Here is a 20,595-nt window from a genome sequence, read left to right as displayed (position 1 = left end):
CACACCATGATTTTGACGTTCTGGATTCAGCATTTCTTTGAATAACCAGCAGTCGTGGTTTGCTCTGCAGTCTCTGTCTGCTTTACAATCATTAGGTTTGGTGTTTTTTTTTTTTTTTTACTTGTGTTATGTGTCTTACCTTTGCAAACACAAGTTACTACCAGGTATAAAGCCCCATCATGTAGCAATAAAGGAGTTTGTGCTCTTCAGTTGAGTAATAGGTACTTGTGATTTTTTTTTTTTTTGATTGGTTGGTTAGTCGGTTGTTTTTTTGTCTGGAGAAGGCTGGACTTGTGACTGTGCTGCCAGGGATCTTACATTTGTCCATGTTTTCATATGTTATGAATATGATGAACAGAGGCAGTTTATTGCTGTGGGACTATCAAATTTTTACAGACTGAGGGAGAATAGGAAAGTACAACATGGCTGATGGCAATGAGGGAGTCTCCAACGTGTGACAGAGTCAAGACAGAGAAACATGGCACTTTGATCAATGTGGTAACTAAAAAAGAACTTAAATACCTGTACTTTTCTCCCTCTCAGTATTGAGAGGCAGACTCACTAGAACATTGGGCTTTTGGGGTTTGTTTTGGGGAAGTAGATTGACAGATCACATCAAAGAAAAACACAGTAAATCATATCTTTAAAGAAAAGTAGCCTTTATTTGGGAAAATTTATGGATATCGGAGTATCACTATCCTAATTTTCCAGTACCTGTGGAAAGGAACAGTAAAATGGGCTTTAGAATCTGTTCTGCACAATACCTCACTGGATAAGCTCAGCCTGGTGCCAAAATTTTTTTCTCTCTGGTTCTTTGTGTGGGGTTTTTTTGTTTGTGGTTTTCTTTTTGGTTGTGTTTTTGTTTGGTTTTTTTTTGGTTGGTGGTGGGTGTGTTTGTTTGTTTGTTTTGGGGGTTTTGTTTGGTTTGTTTAGTCTTCCCCCTCCACTCTTTTTTTTTTTTTTTTTTTTTTCCTGTTGCACAGTTGAATACTTTTTGGGGTGTGGTTTTGTAGTAAGCACTCTGGCTGCAGGCAGGAAGGATGCTGAATCAAGTTTTAAAACTAAATGTTTAATTTTAGAGGATTCCATTAAAGGCAAACAGAACACATGAGCTTGTTTTTCCTATCTCTGGCTAGCAACCTAACCAGAAAATTTAAATAGAGAAAGAGACTTCTCCCCTTTACAAACAGACCTGGAACAAAATATGTATTAGTTGCACTTTCTAATAGTGTTGGAGTGTATTAAACTATACTTTGACTTTTTAGATGTGCCCTAACTGATCCATCTTTTTAATCGTCCCAGGGTCTTGACCAAAGATTTTTTTCATTTGCTGACCTTGTTCTGCCTTTCTACATCTAATCACTCTTGATTGTGCTTGATGTAGAAAATGAAACTAAAATTAATAATAACTGTGCAAATGGAAAAGGAGCAGGTGAGTTGTCAGTGTAAAATAATCCCAGCATATGTTGTCAGCACTTGAGTTCAGTGAAAGAGCCCTTTAATGGTAACATCAGCATGTACTTATGAGTAAGAGTAAATGGTCCCGTTGAGGAAAACTATAGAACATACATAAATTACTTTTGCTTGGGTCTGGAAGCAGTCAATGAAGATACTTACTGGGGGCAAAGACCTTGTCTCTCGTGTGTTCAGACTATGCACAGACGTCTGACTGCTCCTGCTGTTGTAGCAGTGAGCTGTGGCACACGGCTTCCCACTTCAGTCCAAAAGAGAGTTAGCTTTGAAAGAATTTAGAAAAGACATTCTGCAGCAGATTGTATATTTGAAATAAGTTCATGTGGTCTCTTTGACCCAAAGCAAATATAAGTACATGGTGTGGAGTAGCTGGATCCTGCAGATCAAGAGTTAGGCTTTCCTGAGCTGTCTGGAGGAATCTGTCTAGCAGACAGGTCACTACAAAGCAGCAAGTGTGATTTGCTGCTTCTCAAAATTACTTTGCAGATTTTTCCAAAACAGGGAATGTGAAAGGTTGGTTCCTGGAGCATGTGAGAGATTTGACAGAATTGTGGGTGTAAAGGTGGATGGGTGGTTGAGCAGAGATCCTCAAGCCAGCAGATGTCAGGCTGTTACTGTAGGCAAGAACTAGGAAAGGAAAAGGTGAATGTGTGCTGATGGAAGTCAAAACTGGGAAGCTACAGGTCATCTTTAGCTGATGAATAAAAGCAGTGATGGTAATTAAGTAGCATAGGTCTTCTGGAGTGTTCCATGGTTTAGTTTGATTTTTTTTTTTTTTAAATATTTTATGGTAAAGGCCTGCATGGGTATTCCAGAATAAGATTATATCCATGTGGGGAGTTACCTTGTAAAAGAAATTGATAAACTTTCCAATACAGATGAATGCTTGGGGAAGGGTTGAGGTGGATAGTGAATACAAAGTAGTGTGAGTAGAAGTTGAAAAACTGATGTTAGAAATTGAATTTCTAATGAGGAAATAAAGCTAACACTGTGGGGTTTGGGTAAAGGGATATGATGAATAGGCCTGCAATCTTTGTAGGGCAATTGAAAGAATTGGAGAAATTATATGGACTAGTGAAAATTGCAATGAGGAAAAGGAGAAGTGCTCCACAAAACTATCTGAAAAATGTGCCAAGAGCACAAGAACTACAGAGAAATAGTGTTTTCTAAGATTAAAAACCCCAAACAAATAAATTCCCAAAAAACCAAACAAAGAAACAAACAAAAAAAAAGCAACCAAAACTCATTTTCTAAAAGAATCTGTTTAATTTTCATGCTTATGGAGAATGAAATTATCCAAAGGAAGGAGAGAAGGAAGAGGTGGGATTTTAGTTGGTTGTGGGTTGATGTTTTGGTGTTTGTTTGTTCATTTGTTTTTTAGGGCCTTAGGATTTTTGTTTCAGGTTTTTTGTTTTTCGAATAACAAGACTAGGCTAGCAAGGTTTTCCTAAGATTCAAAACATTGTGGGAAGATTTTTTTTTTGTTGTTGTTGTTGATACAGTTTTGTTGCATGAGGTACTTTGTGACCTCTTAGCAGATCGGTCCATCTTTCTAAATATATTAGAATGTCTCACGTTAAGTATGATACTATAAAAAGGGCATAATTTTTTTTATTAATGGCTGAAAATAGCATTTCTCCTTCAGTATATACACCTGTAATTTTTGCTGTTTTTCTTCATAAAGCAGAAGAATGTTGATGTATAAGGAATATAAATGAATTCAATGTTTTTTTTAATCTTAGTAAAACTTTTGCCTTTTTTTTGCTTTTCTTTATTTTCCATCTGCAAAGTGACTGTCGGCACTCCCAGTGGACTCCAGGATCAGTTCTAGCTTTCTGAACACGTTGTTCCTTGTTCTTACAGATTGATCACTTTGGATTTGATGAAGATCGTACATTCCGGCAGCGGTATCTAGTAGCAGATCAGCACTGGAAGAAAGACAATGGACCAATACTATTTTATACAGGCAATGAAGGAGACATCACGTGGTTCTGCAACAACACGGTATGTAGAAAATAAATTCTTGAATTACTGTCCTTTCTTCCAGTAATGATTTTTCTGATTGTTATAGGAGGAAAAGGAAGCAGAACAGAAGTACAGAAAAAGTTTTAGGGAGTTCAGGGTGTTGTTTGAAGCCCAAAGAAACCAAAGGGATGCACTGTGTTAACTTCTTAGAGTAGTGAAGAAAATTTCTAGAGGAAACACCATTAGGTGCTTTGAGCTAAGAATTCAGAATTTTGGACCATATCCTAGTACTTATCCTAGTACTTTAGATTCCCCAAGTAAAATGGGAGGTTTTGATGTTTATGTTTTATCACTATTAAGAGAAGTGTGAAGTGAAATGAAAGAGGCTGGAAATCAAGGGGGCTGGATGATTCTTGTTCTCTGCAATACCTGTGGAAGTTTTTACTTCCCTGGCTGATACAAATGCAGAATGGAGTGTGTGAGTATTTTTCAGCCTTTCATTACAAAGTCCAGTAACACAACAAGACCAAGCTCAAAGCAATCAAGGCCTGCTTACATACTTTGTTCTGTCGGCAGGCAATCTGTGTCTGCCTGTTTCCATAACTGGTGGTAACAAGCTGTTATCGAGTACCATCACGTTGTACTTATTTACTAGTTGAAAATAAGTGTATTGCAATGCTCTAGATTATTGCTTATTGCCAAACAAGTTTTGTGTTTTCTGTAAGGTAGTCCTAACTGAAATGCATGCTTTTCTCCTGTAGCCTTTTTTATTTGCTGTGGATGAAGCTCATGTCATAGGAATTCTGTCAGGATTGCTTGTGCGTAATCACAAAACAATTCTGCCTAATGTTTTGCAGCATTAAAATATACATACTTTCTTTGCATGTATCACCTTCTCTGTGTGGGTATCTGTTTTATGTGTTTTCTTACTTCAGTGATACTTTAAAACCAAATTGTATTTTGATAGTGCCATCTTTCTAATCCAAGAATAAGAGTTGAAATACACTAGACGGAAAGTAGACACTTTTAAACAAGTTGAATCAATTATTTTCAATGTCTGTTTTCCTCCAACCAGGGTTTTATGTGGGATGTGGCTGAAGAACTTAATGCTATGTTGGTGTTTGCTGAACACAGATATTATGGAGAATCTTTGCCCTTTGGGAATGAGTCTTTCAGCGTAAGTGTCATCTTTTGTCTTCCTTATAGATGTGTTCGTGTCATCTTTTGTCTTCCTTATAGATGTGTTCTATACAAACATAATTCTGCATGTTGTAATCCTTGCCAGGGCAATTAGTGTTAACTTGAGTAAGATGTGAATGTGCTAGAAGAACACAACTATCCTATTTTTGTAACTCTCAATTCTAGGATTAAAAAAAAAAAATCTGAGATTTTTTTTTTAGTGCTTCAAGAGACACCTGCAAAGAATATTTTATTTGTTATCAGGCATAGATTTAAACCTTTACAGCTGCTGTGGGGAATAGAAAGACTGCTGCTGGAAGTCTCTCATGCTGTATATAACCTGCTTTCTTTCCTCTCAGGATTCCAAGCATCTGAATTATCTGACATCAGAACAAGCTCTGGCAGACTTTGCAGTACTAGTTGACTACTTAAAGACGACTATTGCAGGCGCCCGTCACAGTCCAGTCATAGCTATAGGAGGATCTTATGGAGGAATGCTTGCAGCCTGGTTTAGGATGAAATATCCCCATATGGTAGTTGGGTGAGTGTACTCATCCTGCTTAAACAGAGCAGGCATTTGTTACTTCCATGCTATAAATATTACAGCTCTGGGAGAAGTACCATAATTCAAGCTGGCTTGAATTTTTCACTACTGGAAGAAGGAATCAAGTTACTTTGAATTTGGGAAGAGGCACATCTGCCTAATAAAGGCAACTGTAGGTCAGCAGGTACTGGATTATGTATATTTTCAGAGCTATCTGTTAGATTTGTGAAAACAGCACGTGAACACTCACTTGGCATCTAACTTTTTTGAGCATCTCCAGACTTCCTAATGCCTTTAGGCAGGTCTTTAATCTCTTCAATGCCCTAGTTACCCTCTTGGAAAAAAGAATAGTAATTTCCCAACTTTTTTCTGCGAGAGAGTATATTTTTGTGGACAGTGGCTCTCTTCATTTGAGTTTACACAATGTCTAGTGAGAAAGACCTAGTTGCTAGATACGAATGAAAACCAATAAACTAATCGAGTCTGAATTTTTACTTCATGTATTTACTGATATCTTTGTACTAGTATCCAAGACTTATATCTTTCAGCAACCTCTGCATGCAGACCTATGGAATAGTTTTGCAGCATTATGGTTAGTTCACCTAGAGCGCAGTGTCTAAGTGCTACTTAGATAGTGGCTGTGGGGAGGGTATTGACCAGAGGATGGAAGTTCACTTTGCAGAGGTTCAGGATCTTTTTATGTCCCTTTGCAGAGCTGTGGCAGCCTCGGCCCCGGTCTGGCAGTTTGGTGATTTGGTTCCATGTGGCGCTTTTTTCAGCATAGTGACCAATGATTTCAAAAAGAGTGGGACAGGCTGCTCAGAAAGCATCCGGAATTCCTGGAATGCTATTAACCACCTTTCCTCAACAGGTAATAACTCACCAATACTTTTTTCAAAGAATAGTAATATTCGGGGTTGTGGTATGGCTTTTGCTTGTGTATGTATTGGGTTTTTTGAAACTATATGCCTAGTACTGCAAACTGCCAAGTGAACTTAGCGGGTTTTTTTTAAATGCCTGGTTTTTTGTATCACAAGCTTCTTTCAGACCTGGTGGGATGCAGAATCCAGGTCCAAACATCCCTAACGTCAGGCAAAAGCAGACTTCAGAACCTCAAGGCTTGTATTCCTTTCTGACAAAATAGGCCTGATAGTCATTACTATAAAAAAAAAGTTTGTTTACTGAGACACTCAGGTAGAGAAAATGGCTGCAATCCTTATGGACTCAGCGATAGGGACTGACAGGGACTCAGCTGGACTTGAAGATATTGAGGATCTCTTCCAACCTGAGTGATTCTGTGAGTCTACAACTACCTGAAAGGAGGTTGTAGTCAGGTGCTGACTAATATTTGATCTGCTATACTTGTATGTATGTGGAATAATTTCACTAAATTAGTTATACTAAATGAAAATATTTTTTAGCAGAGGAACAAACGACCTATGTGTTAATATTTAGTGTATTGTACCATTATTTTATCTATTTCTTTTTATTAAAGATGCAGGTTTGCAGTGGCTTTCCAGCACATTTCATTTGTGCAGCCCGTTAAAAAATCTGCAGGATGCTGCTGTATTGAAAAATTGGCTGAGTGAAACATGGGTAAACTTGGCTATGGTGAATTATCCTTACAAAGCTGACTTCTTGCAGCCTCTGCCAGCTTGGCCTATACAGGTAATTCAGAACTAATATCTTGTAGAATTGACCATTTGGTTTAACTAATTCTCTCCTTCCCTCCTAGCTTGCACCTTTTCCTTTATTTTTTTGGCTCTGTAGAACCAACATGACTGAGAAAACACAACCAGGGTAACATCTTTGTGTACATGACCTGGTTGGTTGACTAACTGCCACTTGTAGGACTAATAAGTTGTATCAAGAGCCCCGAAGAAGAAAAGTGTCAGGGATGATTGAAAAGCTTCAGCTGTGCTGCAGAGCTGCTCTCGAGTAGCAGAAATGCTGCAGAAAAAAACACACGAAATTAGGGATTCTGGTGCCAGGCTTAGCTGACAGAGCTTGCAACTGAAGAGAAAGTTTTGAGCCTCTGTCCTTTTTGATGTGAGAAAACTAGTGAGACAAAATATGGATCTCCACAAATATATTCCTTGCAGGGTCACTTCTCAAAGCAGAACCTCTTCACACTTGCAAACCTTCACTTGTGCAGTTCTGTTTATCCAGAGTGCTCTCTCCATTTTCTTGGAGTGTTTTTATTCATTAAGACCCTGGCTGAATTTCCCTGCAGGACTTTGTGTTACTGTGTAAGGTAGGTAAGACAGATAAGATAATTAGTATTTCAGGCTACTAAGCAGCAGTTAATTATAAAACAAAAATTTTCATTTGTGTAAAGCTGCCTGATGGAGGAGAGAGGGACGTTCATCTGTCCACGTGGCTGTCTGCAAAGGGCAGTATAAACACCTTGAAAATTAGTTCTGCTTTGTTGTCAGTCTGACAGAACCTGAGAAACAGGCTCACCTCCACCACTGTCCATGTTATCTCTGACTGAAGTATAAATCTAAAATAGAAAAGGCTGCTATTCATCTGGACAGTACTAATATATGAAATCTGAGTTATTTAAGCTGTTCAGATACTCTTTTTCTGAAACAGAAGCTCTAATATGACTCTGAGGATGACAAAGGGGGAAAATGTGGACTAGATGATCTTGGATGTGTTTGCCAACCTTAATGATTCTATGTATTTTGAGTAGCTGGATGTATGTGTGTCTTGCTTAATCTCTGTTGTGAGCTGCCTACATCAAACTGCAGGGAACCCCAATCTATACCTGGAGTTTCTTTGTTATACATTTGTATGTGTTGTCTTTCATTACAGGGGAGCTAAATACTATTTATTAAATATAATCTATTTTAAAGTGTGGTAAATGGATTGAAAAATTTGGTAAATGAAATATTAAGGTGGCACTGGGTCTTTTTTTCAATTTTTTAGTCAGAAAATATAAAGTTTCAGCTTCCTGATAGTAGCATGCACTACACAAATACAATTTGTGTATTTTTTTTGTGATAATGCTCAGGATATATCATCACATATAAAGATGTTTTCTGGAATTGCTCTGACTGTACTTGGACAAGAAATCAATATCCTAGCAGGTATCATGTCCTAATATTTAATACCTATAGATTTAGACTTCCCCTTCTCTCTTTGTTGCAGGAAGTCTGCAAGTTCTTGAAGGATCCCAGGCTCTCTGACAAATTGTTACTGCAGAATATTTTCCAGGCAGTAAATTTATATTACAATTATACAGGAGAAGCCTTATGCTTAGATGTGTCTGAGACTGCAACAAAGAATCTGGGCCAAACGGGTTGGTACTATCAGGTATGCACAGTAGCCTTTCTAAATTGGAACTCACTGAGGTTTTTTTGAGCTAGAGCTGGTAAGAGTTGTCAAGTCATTTACCTGTCAATATATTGTGTCAGATGTATTGATGTACTGATGAGAAATATAGTGACAAACCAAGTATGATTGTAGTGGTGAGGGCAAGGCAGAAAAGAGAAGCAGGTTTAGGTTGTATCTTCATTATCTAGCTAGTTGTTGAGTTTCTGCTCTTCGTATAGACTGGAAAACTACGTACAGCAGCCAACTGTTTGAGGCTCAGCAAGGCCAAGTGCTGGGTCCTGCTCTTGAGTCACAACAACCCCAGGCAGCATTACAGGCTGGGAGAAGAGTGGCTGGAAAGCTGCCCAGAGGAAAACTACGTGGGTGTGCTGGTTGACAGCAGCTGACTATGATTCAGCAGTGTGCTCAGGTGGCCAAGAAGGCCCAGTGGCATCCTGGCTTGTATCAGCAATAGTGTGGCCAGCAAGACCAGGACAGCGATCATCCTCCTGTACTTGGCACTGGTGAGGCCACACCTTGAATCCTGTGTTCAGTTTTGGGCCCCTCACTACAAGAAGGACATTGAAGTGCTGGAGCGTGTCCAGAGAAGGGGAACAGAGCCGGGGAAGGGTCGGGAGCACAAATCCTATGAGAACCAGCTGAGGGAACTGAAGGTGTTCAATCTGGAGAGGAGGAGGCTGAGGAGTGACCTTAATGTTCTCTGCAACTACCTGAAAGGAGATTGTAGCAAGGTGGGGGTCAGTCTCTTAAGTAACAAGCAATAGAATGAAAAGAGATGGCCTCAAGTTGCACCTGGAGATCTTTAGATTGAATATTAGGAAAAATGTCAAGCATTGAAACAGGCTACCCAGGAAAGTCCTGGAGTCACCATCCCTGGAGGTATTTAAAAGACACTATGCACTTAGGTACACAGTTTAGTGGTGGACTTGGCAGTTTTAGGTTTGTGGTTCAACTCAGCCTTAAAGGGTCTTTTCCAACCTAAATGATTCTGTGATAGTTTGATAGTAATTACTGATCAAATGCTGTTTAAGCTTTCTTTTTTAAATACTGCACTAACAGCTATTGGACAGTCTCCTGGGAATACATCTTATTGATCTGCCATTTCTTTCAGGCTTGCACTGAGATGGTGATGCCCTTCTGCACAGATGGTGTCCATGACATGTTTGAACCTGAGAAATGGGACTTTGATACATTTTCAGAAGAGTGTTACAGACTGTGGGGAGTGAGGCCTCGCCCCTCTTGGATTCTTTCCATGTATGGAGGAAAAAACATCAGTTCACACAGCAACATCATCTTCAGGTGAGCCCTGTTTCAGTTTATAGTGTAGAGTCTTCCACCAGTTTGGGTTGTCAGTGAAGAGAAAGTTGGCCTAAGTAGCAAAAGGATCTGTCTACAGCACTCCAGCTGAATAAATGATGGGAATGCTTTGTGTTGCTACTGAGAGTAAAATGGTCAATGTGCAGCGGCTAAAGAAGCCAACTGTTCTGTTACCGCCTCTGTGACTCTAAAAGAAGAATCTGGATTGAGATTCTGCCAAATATAATCTTCTTCCCATGTGGAATCCTTCTTATCTTGTGGCCAAAATCCAGGTTTCCCATGCTGGTAAATTCATCTAGCTTTTATGAACCCAAAGCACTGTCACTTCCACATAAAAGGAAAGTCTAAACAAGCTGTAGCTATAACACAGAATCTCAGTACCAAAATTAGTGCTCTGAGTGATAGCATTGTGGAGGGGCTGACATTCCTTATCCCTTTGATACAGGAAAGAGAGGCAAGTAACTTGGGGAGTTTCTATTACTGCCAATAGCCCTTTTCTTTTAGTGGTATTTAGGCAAGTTTCAACACAGTTATATAAGATGCGAATACAAGTAAGGCATACTGTTAATACAACAAAAGTTTGTTCTGAAACACCTTTATATGTGGACAAAAAGTGAAAGAAATTTTTCAGTCTAGTTCAAAAAACTGGGGCTTGCTGCTTGCTCTCTATTCAGCCTTCACTTTCCTTATTTTTAAGATTAGGCTCTGCTATCTTTAGAGGAAGGTTCATGTAGTTGTACTTCTGCTGTGTGGTGATACAGATGAGTGCTGTCTGTTCATCAGGTGCTTATGTTCATCAGGTGTTCAGTACACCCATTGAGGTCTGTGCTTCAGGAGTCCTGACTTGCTGTACCGATTGCCCGCTGTGGGAAGCTCCTGGATATATATTTCTCTGTGCTTTGGTTAAAATTGTGCAAGGCCTTCTCATAAAAAACCCTACCACTTCTATAAAACAAGATCAGAATTAGACTTTTGGACTTGGTAGATAGGTGTGCATTTTAACAGTATAAAGTTTTCGCTTAAATTAGGGGTTATTTTCTGGATTGCAGCTCTTAACATTGGTCTGTTTGGCTCCAAAGGCCTGTTGCTTTCCTCTTGTATGCCTCTTGCTGTTTCTGTCCTAGCAGAATATCTGCTCTAGAGTGAGAAATTCCACCCTCTTTTGGAAAACATTTTTAATAAAAGAAGTTTGTTGGTTTAAGTTAATTTCTGTGGAGTGTTGCTTATTTCCAAGGTCTCACAGCTCTGTACAGTAGAAATCTGCTTTGTAAGTGATAGACAAGCAAACAAATCTAAGTGTGTAAGAATTTATGCCAGCTGAAGGAGCTGGAAATGAGAAAAGCCTGAAAGCAACCAAATGAATGTAGAAGTTAGTGCTGTACACACAAAGCTTTTGGATCTCAAGCTGGATGTTTCTCTTCAAACAAATACATTGTCAACACTGTACATTTTATATAAGAGCCTTTTATCCTCAAACACTGAAGAGTGCTTTACAAAAAATATCCCAGTGTTTACCTGGGATGTGGCTCCCTGTGGGCTGAAAAGGACTGTGTTTCAAGTGACAGGCAACTTGCACAACAGTGTGGCACAGGAAGGGAAAAATACTACATCTGAAGAGTACTGTAGGGTGGATTTATCCAGACACAGTGGGATTTGGCCAGAATGCTTAAACTGGTGTTGCTGCTTCTCCCTCTGCGAGCAGTACATCACTCTGCAGAGTCAGTCTTGAATGGACTGTATGGTATTAATGCAGGAAACTCCATTGCTACTTTGGTACCTTCCTGGATGTATGGAGTGTGTGGGTGGTTTAGGCTGTGCACAGGTGTTGCTTGCCTGTCCTAGGCAGCACATCTTTATTAAAACTTGTTTGAGGAAATTGGGGTTTTCAGAACACTGTTTCCCCTTTCTTTTCCAGCGATTTTCACTCCTCTTACTGGTACATGCTGTGTACTTGGTATGGAAGTGCTGTGCAGTGGTGGGAAGTGACATTTTAACACTGTTCATGAATGCAGTGGCAAAGAGCCTGTAGCATTTATAGTGTCTCATCATCAGCGTACTATGGTAGTCAAAATCAGCCCAGGTTATATCAGACAGTACAAAATGTAGTGTGCACAATCTAAAAATGAGTATTTTTCAGTCTGGATGGATCACACCTAGGTTGTATACATCCTTCTGAGTTAGGGCACCCACCTACCCAGTTCTGCACAGGGAGAGGCCAAAAGTGAAGGCTCTGTTATGAGAAGTACTGGAGTTCTGTACAGAAGGGAGAATAGTTAGCACAAAAGGAGGGAATTGGTGGCAATGAAGAGAAGATACAACTATGCCAGACTGAAGAGAAAAGGAGAGAGAAAAAAGTTAATAAAAGGAAACATGGCAGTTGTGGAGAGCCAGCATGTTTAAAAAGGATGCACAGACAGTGCTGCTAAGATTGTGTAAAACTCAAGGCTGGAGGGCTGAGGAGACTGAAGAGAATATAGGAAAGGGATTGCTGTGAGATAGGCAGAACCCTATGTATGCTGTGAAGGAAGTATAGCAATTGAAAACAGGACTAGAATGCTCATATTTTTCATTAGGCTTTTGTTTTGTTTTGTTTTGTTTTTTGAAAGTCTTACTTGCCTGGCCACTGCTAGAAAGGAACGGCTGACTTTTTTATTCTTTCCCTTCTTTTACTTCTTTGGTTTACATTGGGAAATTCCTGTCCCGTGAGATGGGCAACTGAGTACTTACATGCATGCTTAGTTTTAACACATAAGTAATTCATTCTAGTTGGTACTGAATTATGTTATTCCATAGAAACTGTTAAGACTTATGATTTTGTGGTGAGTTCTCCATCCCCCCTCCTCTCAGCAAGTCTCACTTGCCAAACTGCGTCAGTGCCTCCAGTGCCATCATTTGGCAGAGGACACAGCCAGCAGCTTGCAGAAAAGCCGGAGGCTGTGTTGTTTCCTTGTGGCATGCTTAGTTTCCACATGACTAGGACCAAAAGATCCAAGTTCATGTACATCATGGGTCTCTCAGCAACTCATCCCCCTGTTGCCAAGGTGCTCTGCTGATTCAGGTGACCTTTTAAATCCAATGCATTTGGTTTATTGGGCAGCTCTTTATGCTTTTTGTTTTGCAGATACAAAATGTTTCTCTTGTCTGAAGTCATATTTAGAATCACTGGAAGTAAAGAACTACAGAGACTCAAGATACTTGGGGTTTTTTTCAGTGTAAAACAAGTATAGTATTAGTTCAGACCTCATCAGGTTTTTACTGTTAATTATTTCTAAAAAACCTCTTTTTTTACTCCTTATTTTTCTGGTTTGTGGGTTTTTTTTGTTGTTGTTGTTTTTTAGTGCTGCCATTGTGGTATTTTTCTAGCTTTATATCTCCTAATGTCCAAGGATATTTTAATTTCTTACATCCATCTAGAAGTTTACCCTTGTATACCATAGCCCATCTCTGACATTTCCTTTTGTGGGCAGATCCAGTGCTCTGAGTGAGGAACAGATCTAGATTTGCATAGTTCCACAAGTATATGGATGTTGTTTTCTTTGTGCAGAAAGATGGACCATGTGTGGGAAGAGCATTGCAGTAAAGGAAAATAAAATGTAGTAGGGATTATTGGATCAAGTCCAATGCTAGGAATGAGAGATGGAAAACTCTCTCCCCAGCTGAGCTATTGACTTGCTCTAGGGTCTATTATTTGGAGCCATATCTATAGTGCAAGGAATCCTTTCAAATGATTTGAGGTGAGGGAGGAGGGGGAGTAAATGGCATTAAATTGTCCTATTACAGAGGAAGAGTCATTTTAGACAGTTTTTTTGGGAGATAAAAGCTTCATTTTAATATGGTTATTTTTAGAAATAAGTGGACTAAGGGACTGTCCAAGCATTTCTTTGCAAAACCAGGCTGGCACCCAGCTGAGACAGCAAATGTAGAACCTCCTGAAAGTTCAGCTCTAAAGGGGTTCAGTAGGTTATTTGTTTATGGCAGACTGTGAAGAAGGAAAGTGAAGTGCTTTGATTTGGGAATTTGGAGATGTTTTGTTTACAGGGGAACGTGAACCTTTTATGATGATTACGGATGGCAGCAGATTTATCTCCAGAGACTTTGGCATTGTTAAAGATTATTATCTGAATTACAGATAATTGCGAAGTGTAGCCTAGCTTAAGATGCAGATAGCTCCATACCTCTGTCAAAAAGGCTTCTCTCAGCAGAGGGGTGGGCAGAAGACATTGAGACAGGGCTGAGGTCTCTTTCTGTTGCTGCATATGCAAAACTAGTTGAAAGTTGGGTGAATATGTTGATGTGAAGCTGCAGCTTCACTGCTGACTGCCGTGCACATGTATCCTGATGAAATACTCTTTCCTTATAGCAATGGGGACCTGGACCCGTGGTCTGCAGGTGGAGTGACCCAGAACATCACCAATTCTCTTGTGGCAGTTGTGATCCCAGATGGAGCCCATCACCTGGACCTACGTAGCCGTAACCCTTTGGACCCCAAATCTGTACAGCAAGCTCGAGCCTTGGAAATCTACCACATGAAGCAGTGGATTGAAGAGGCCAGGCACAGTCACTGAAGTCGTACTGCAACAACTGTGGCTATCATACCTCTATTGGCTTTGCTGAGAGTAGGACCAGGCCTTGCGATGTGGTCATTTGAGCATTTCCCTCCTGCTTCCTCACCTGCATTGCAGTGCTCACCATTGCTTGTGCCCATGAGAGAAGCAGGCAGCAGAGGGATGGAGAGCGTTCTCGGATGATAAACTTCAGTCCAAGTTCATGGATTGAGCTGCCTGCTCTGCCTTGCTTTCCTCTTCTGCTCTTCTCAAATGCTGTATTTTACCATGTAGTAACAGGTTCCTGTTCTAGGCTTGATGCTTTGCTCCTCACTGAGCTGAGTGATTGTTCCAACTGCTGGTACGTACAATGGATTAAATGGCAGTGGTGTTGATGAAACTCCTGCTGCCTCCAGTGGGATTGAATTTCAGACATCCTCAGCTGGTGGAGATAATGGGGGAACAGAAATTACATCTTACTGTGATGTTCGGTGGAGAGGCAGAGAAGGCATGGGGAAGCTGGCTGTGCTGTTTGTGAGGAAACTAAACAGCCCTTGCCCTTTGGAATCAGTTCAGGAATAGAAATAAATATATAATTTTTTTTCTCCTTAGTTTTTCTTGTGGCTTATTAATCAGGTGGCTTTTGTATTCTATGCTGTACTGAATGGTCAGGGCTGGGCCCAGACTCACTCTGCTGATAAATGGCTGAGCATGCACAATCTGCATCGGGGTTTTATTTTTTCCTTTGCTATTTGTCCTAATGCTGAACGATCTGTCACTGTGATGATGGTTGCCAAAGAAAACTGAGTATATTTTGTATGTGTGTATATGTGTGTCTCCCCCAGAAACACTTAGCTTTTTAAATCAGGAAGCTTTTGAAGCTATTCTCTTTAAGAGCAAATGTGACACTTGTGCTGGCTAGATCTTATGAAGTGACAAATAATTGGGGCTGTGCCTTGTGTGGGTTCCTCCCTCCCCCTCATTCTGTGTATTGTTCAAATTCTACATGATCTGTTTGCTGATGGCTCTCCAATAAAAGCCTTTTTTAAAAAAATTGTTTGCTGGACAAACTATTGAAAACACAGAATGCAGCTATCCCCTTGGATCAGCCTAAAGCCTGATGCTGAGCTCACCAAGCCAGGTGCACTGGGCTTTCTGTAAGGATTCCAAACCAGACAAACTGCCCTGATTCATGAGACAGCATATTTGACATTAATAAATGGCTGGGGCAGTCCCCTCATTTTCCAGCTTTGGCTTCATTCACACTGGAGCCCTTCTTCAGAAAGGATTCTTTGCAGTTTAAAGGACAACTCCATTTTAGAACGACTCAGGCTAGGCTTCATGTCCCCAAACTCTTAAAATTCCATTTCTGTTGAAAAGTTTTCTCAGCTTTGATGATATGCCTGATAGTTGAGTATTTTCCTAAGACACCAGGTGGCCTTTTCTGTTTCCAGTCTCCTCCTATCCTCTGCGAACAAAGCGAACCCAACACTGAATTTTTATCTTTTCAAACACTTCTCTGTATCTTCTTTTCAACACAACATCTTTTTCCTTGTCTTGTGTTAAACATGTAATTTATGTTCAGACTCTGTAATCTGAACCTCTCATGCTTTTGTGCAAGGTAATTACTTAGAAAAACTATAGAGAACAAGACCAGAGAAGCACAGGGGTGAAGGAAGAACTATGTAGGATTTGCCTGAAAGCTGTCCAATAGTTCCAGTTTTTACTTCAAATATTCTCTCACTCATGGACTTTATGGTAACATGATATCCTCGATCTTTTTTGAAACTAATAAAAATTATTGTTTTTTTAATTAAGTGCATTACAGTGAAGTTCGTAGAAATACTATTGTATCTTCTGACATGTTAATTGATGTCCTGGTTTACTGCAAGCCAAGGAATGAAACAGGTAAAAGTAAATATAAATTTGGGGATCAGAAATTATTTAATTGAGCAAGCAAGAGCCTGGTCCAACTGTTCCCATGAATTGCTCAGAGTGCTACTCCAAGTGCAAATTTTGGGATAAGCATTTTCATGTTATATGGATAAAGACATGGGCATATTCATGGACTGAGCTGTGAACAAATTAACTCTATATTGTTAATCAGCTTGTGTCTTCTCTCTTCCCTGCTAGTGAACTTATCATCTCAGGAAGTAGCTGCTGCTTTGTTTTTTGGAAAACACTTTTTAGTTTCAAGCAGCATAAGTAATTTAGAATTTCATTCCTCTCTTCTTTCTCTTTTCAATCCTTTCATAAGCCAAAAAAGTTACCTCCAGTAACACTTAAAACAACATGCAATTTTTCAACTTTTAGTTGTGTTAAATGACATTTAAAACAAAAAATAGGTTATGGGTTTTTTTGTTTATTTGTGGTTTTTTAAATAATCTTACTATTCCATTCAGTTTCTGTCTGTGAGACTGATTTAGGTGCCCTTTGGATCAGGTTCTTACTGCTTGGACCAGCTTATAAAGTAGGTGACTTGTTTTTATGTTATTTTTAATTGATCCTACTTTTTACGTTTTTTCCCATCAAACTGAGTAGTTGCAACTTTAGGTCTTATTTATCTCAAACATTCAGACTTCATCTTAAAATCCATGTACACATCCCTGAATGCTACCAAGATTTGTGGTTTGGCTACTTCGGCTAAATGTTGGCTCTCCTGTGTGTTTCGTACAGGTAAGAACAGGTTGGGCCATGGCAAATGGTTGATTTATCTTTCCAGTCGTATGATGATGGACCATACTTCATCTCAGGCTTATGTAAGTCAGAAATTATTGGAATTTAAAACTGTATGTTTCCCACTCACTGGGGAAAATGCAGAAGGAAAAAGAATGAATGCTTTCCCCCAAGCATGAATCTTACTGGTGAACCTGCAGTTTGTGTCGATAAAAATGCGTTAGAATAATGGAATGTGGAGTATCTGGAACTGGATTTTGTTTTGCGAAGACATGGATTTTTATCCTTTGGCAGATTCAGAGTTCTGCAAGTGACATTGTCTTCTTTGCACTTGACTCTGTTGGAGCAAGAAGAAAACTAGTTATGGAAATCAGGAGTGGCAGTCAGGATGACAGGTGGTGAGGCTCTGCACTCCTTTGGTAGTTTCTTACTTCAGAGGTTTGGCTCTGTGAGGAGGAGCAGGTGTATGAGCTGGTTGTTCTCCATAGGTGACCACAGTGAATGCAGTCAAGCTACCTACAATGGGGAAAAGTCCACTTGCACTTTGAAAGCTTATTTCAGTCCCAAGCAAACATGCACTTCCTACATGCCCATGATAAGGAAGGTTGTTAGGACAGATCTGTAATGCCCTTTGACCTGGCAAGGAGAGGTTTTAATTGAGCTATGCAGCCCAAAGTGTTAATAGGGCAGGGCTAAGGCTGCAGAGTCTAGGGAGGAAGCTAAATATGTTCTACAACTCACTTTGTTTATAGGTAATTTTAATTTTGAAGATGATGAAATATTGGCAAAAGATATGAACCAAAGATGATATCTGGGGTAAATTCACAGTGCTTAAGTGGTTTTCAATTTTCCCCTTTTGTTGTTAAAAAATTCTGGTTTTATCATGTAAAGGTGCTGAGCATTGCAACTTCTACTGGTCTGAGTAGACTTGTGCTCCTGTATTATTTTGATTCCTTGATTTCACAGGACTGCTTCCAGCTGCACGAACATCAGTGTTGCAGCCCTAAGTCAGCCTTTCTTTTTTTTGTTTTTTCCTCCCAGCCCAACTTATTTTACCAGCAAATCTGAAACTATTTGATCCACATGCTTTAGGGCAGTTTCCTTCTCTGTATCCTTTCAATAATACAGGTCCAGTGAAGAAATTGCTTTACAACATTAGTTAGATTGCTGAAAGCTAATTTCATTGCTACCCTGGGCATTGCTGAGTTGGGGACCTGCTTTGTCCTCTCTGCAGCCCTGTGGTGGTGGTCCCTGTAGTTCTGGGGTGTGATGCAGAGAGAGCAATGCCCACAGCAGGGAAGAGGGAGAATGTGCTCCTTTAGCATGGAGCACCTTAGAGTTCTGCCCTCCAAGGCAGTAATAAGTTACATCAGCTGTTGTTTATCAGTTGGGTTTTGGGTGCCAGATATTCAGACCAGGGGTGCTTCAGGTGTAACCTGTGGGCCTCCCCATATGGAAAAATATATTTTCCACAGTCCTCACTGCTATGCCCAAATGTTTCCTCAGTGGGGAGTGAGGGCTCCCCAGGGTGGGTGGGGGCTGCCCAGCTCTCCGGGACTTTTCCCTCCACTGGTGATTTGCAAAATCTTTTCGTTCCATCCCCCAATTTAGAAAGTAGGGGCAGCGAAACACTGAGACTGGGAATAGCAAATCCCTTCCGTTTGTCTTGTTGTTTTCTAATGTATGCGACCTCTCTGGGTGGTTTAAGCGGTTTAGGTACTTTCTATAAAAGGGATCTTTTAATGACAAAACTAATGTGATTATCTTACCAAGTGTGAGAGGCGTATTCAAGGTTTAAAGAAAATCTGTTAGAATAGCTGAATGTATCTGCTTAATCCTTTCTCTAATGTGGGTGGACAATGCTCTGGGAAGCAATTGGTCTTTCTTTCTTAGAGTAAATGCCTGGTCTCCAGAGGTAGGAACTTGTTTGCAGCTTTTTATACCCTTACGCTTCACCTTCTAGAGAATACAAAGGCGCAGGAGAGAGGCAGAGAGCTTTGAGAGGCCAAGTTTCACCTCAAATAGCTGGGGGTGTAACCAATACAGGGCCAATTCCGACAGGCGGCTGAGCACTCTCTGCTCCCTTTGACTGCCACCTGAATAGAGGGTCCTCCTTTTTGCCCTCCTGCAAAACCACATTCCCTGCAACGTGAAATACAGCAACTCTTTCTCCTTTCTGAGCACGCGGTGAGGTTGCCCACAGTTACTTGGATGACAAGACCCTGTCTGGTTTTGTGCTTTGCGTGAGCAGTCCTTCCCGCGTGGATCCATGGCTTTAGGAAATTCTCCAAAGGTCCTGTTTTCCATATTAAGCCCTTGGAAAGGTTTAGATCTGTTGACAAGTTATTGCAGAGTGATACTTGAGCAGGAGTGAACACAGCTGTGCTTGGATGGGGAAGACGGCACCAAGGGGTGGTGCTGTGGGATGCAGACATGGCTTGACCCCAGCTGGTACCTGTGCTGTTCGTAGGTCTGTGCTTGTGAATCTTTGATTTCTGCATGTCCATGTGGATGCATAGTTCTTAGAAACATTAGGAAATCCTGTTGTCAGCAACAGTTGGTAGAACCCCCCCACCTTGCTGAAGAGTTTAACAAAGCAAGTGGTGGCTCTGGGACTCTTTCGCACATGGATTTGGCTTTATAGCAGAGACAAATAAGTTGCATTTTGTTATTTGTTATCTCAGCATCCTCAAAACAGCACATCAGGAGGAAAATTATGTGGAGCTATTGCCTTCCCAGTTGGAATGAAACACACTGTGTCCTCTCACCACCCAGTAGAACAATACAGGGAAAGAGGTCCAAAAAATTTCTTTTGTGGGAATGGGTATTTCTCAGTCACCAGTTTTCAAGCAACATCAGTGTGTCTTCTTCACAGAGACAGGCACTCGGCTATAGTTCTAGGTGCTTCTCTGGCTACCTCAGCTGTCCAGTTGGCATTGGGTTCTCTGCTGTGGAAAGAATGTATTCAGAAACTTAGTGCACAATCTGAAAACTGGTCCCAGATTGTATCAAACTGAGTTTTTGGAAGGAGGGAAAAGCAATTTGTACAAATCAGGCCTTGATATCTCCCCAGCACATTGCTGTACAATCAGTAATCATAGTTCAGGTTGAAGGGACCTCAGTAGGTCTCTGGTCCACCCTCCTGCTCAAGGCAGGGTCAGTTACAGGGGCAGACCAAGATACTCAGTGATTTATCCATTTGGGTCCAGAAAATCTCCAAGGCTGGAGTCTGCACAGCCTCTCTGAACGTCTTGCTCATCTGTCCACATGATGGAAAGGTTTTGCATCTAGTTCTGAACCCCTTGTTTAAGTTTACATGTGTTTCATTCCTTCCACCATTATGAAGAGTCCTTTGTGTCTTCTCGATCAGCCCTGTAGGCACTGGAGGCTTCTGTTAGGTGTCCCTAAAGCTGTTCCTTTTCCAGGTTGAATGAGTCCAGGTCCCCCCATCCTCTCTTCACAGGTCAAGTGTTCTAGACCCAACCATCTCAGTGGTCCTCTGCTGAACTTGCTCCAGTTCATCAACAACTTCTACTAGGAGGCCCCAAACTGGCTGTG

The 20,595-nt window shown here is 40.6% G+C and overlaps 1 protein-coding gene across 2 annotated transcripts in view; it reads left to right on the top strand.

Moving 5' to 3' along the window:
- Positions 1-20,595, top strand: part of PRCP (prolylcarboxypeptidase) — a 41,313-nt gene that overhangs the window by 13,063 nt on the left and 7,655 nt on the right. Inside the window, exons 2-9 of one of the 2 annotated variants that reach the window (XM_017819733.1) lie at positions 3,337-3,477; positions 4,514-4,615; positions 4,977-5,158; positions 5,875-6,032; positions 6,657-6,829; positions 8,315-8,479; positions 9,612-9,799; positions 14,178-15,415. In XM_017819733.1, the coding sequence (XP_017675222.1) occupies positions 3,337-3,477; positions 4,514-4,615; positions 4,977-5,158; positions 5,875-6,032; positions 6,657-6,829; positions 8,315-8,479; positions 9,612-9,799; positions 14,178-14,382 (1,314 nt within the window). In that variant the 3' untranslated portion in view covers positions 14,383-15,415. Of the gene's footprint in view, positions 1-3,336; positions 3,478-4,513; positions 4,616-4,976; positions 5,159-5,874; positions 6,033-6,656; positions 6,830-8,314; positions 8,480-9,611; positions 9,800-14,177; positions 15,416-20,595 lie in introns of those variants that run through there. The other variant, XM_017819732.1, reaches the window with a different exon arrangement.

The sequence above is a fragment of the Lepidothrix coronata genome, unplaced genomic scaffold (assembly GCF_001604755.1).
Source record: "Lepidothrix coronata isolate B3197 unplaced genomic scaffold, Lepidothrix_coronata-1.0 Scaffold76, whole genome shotgun sequence".
NCBI lineage: Eukaryota > Metazoa > Chordata > Aves > Passeriformes > Pipridae > Lepidothrix > Lepidothrix coronata.
The sequence above is the reverse complement of the archived record's forward strand: the minus strand, read 5'-3'. Positions and strand labels throughout refer to the sequence as shown.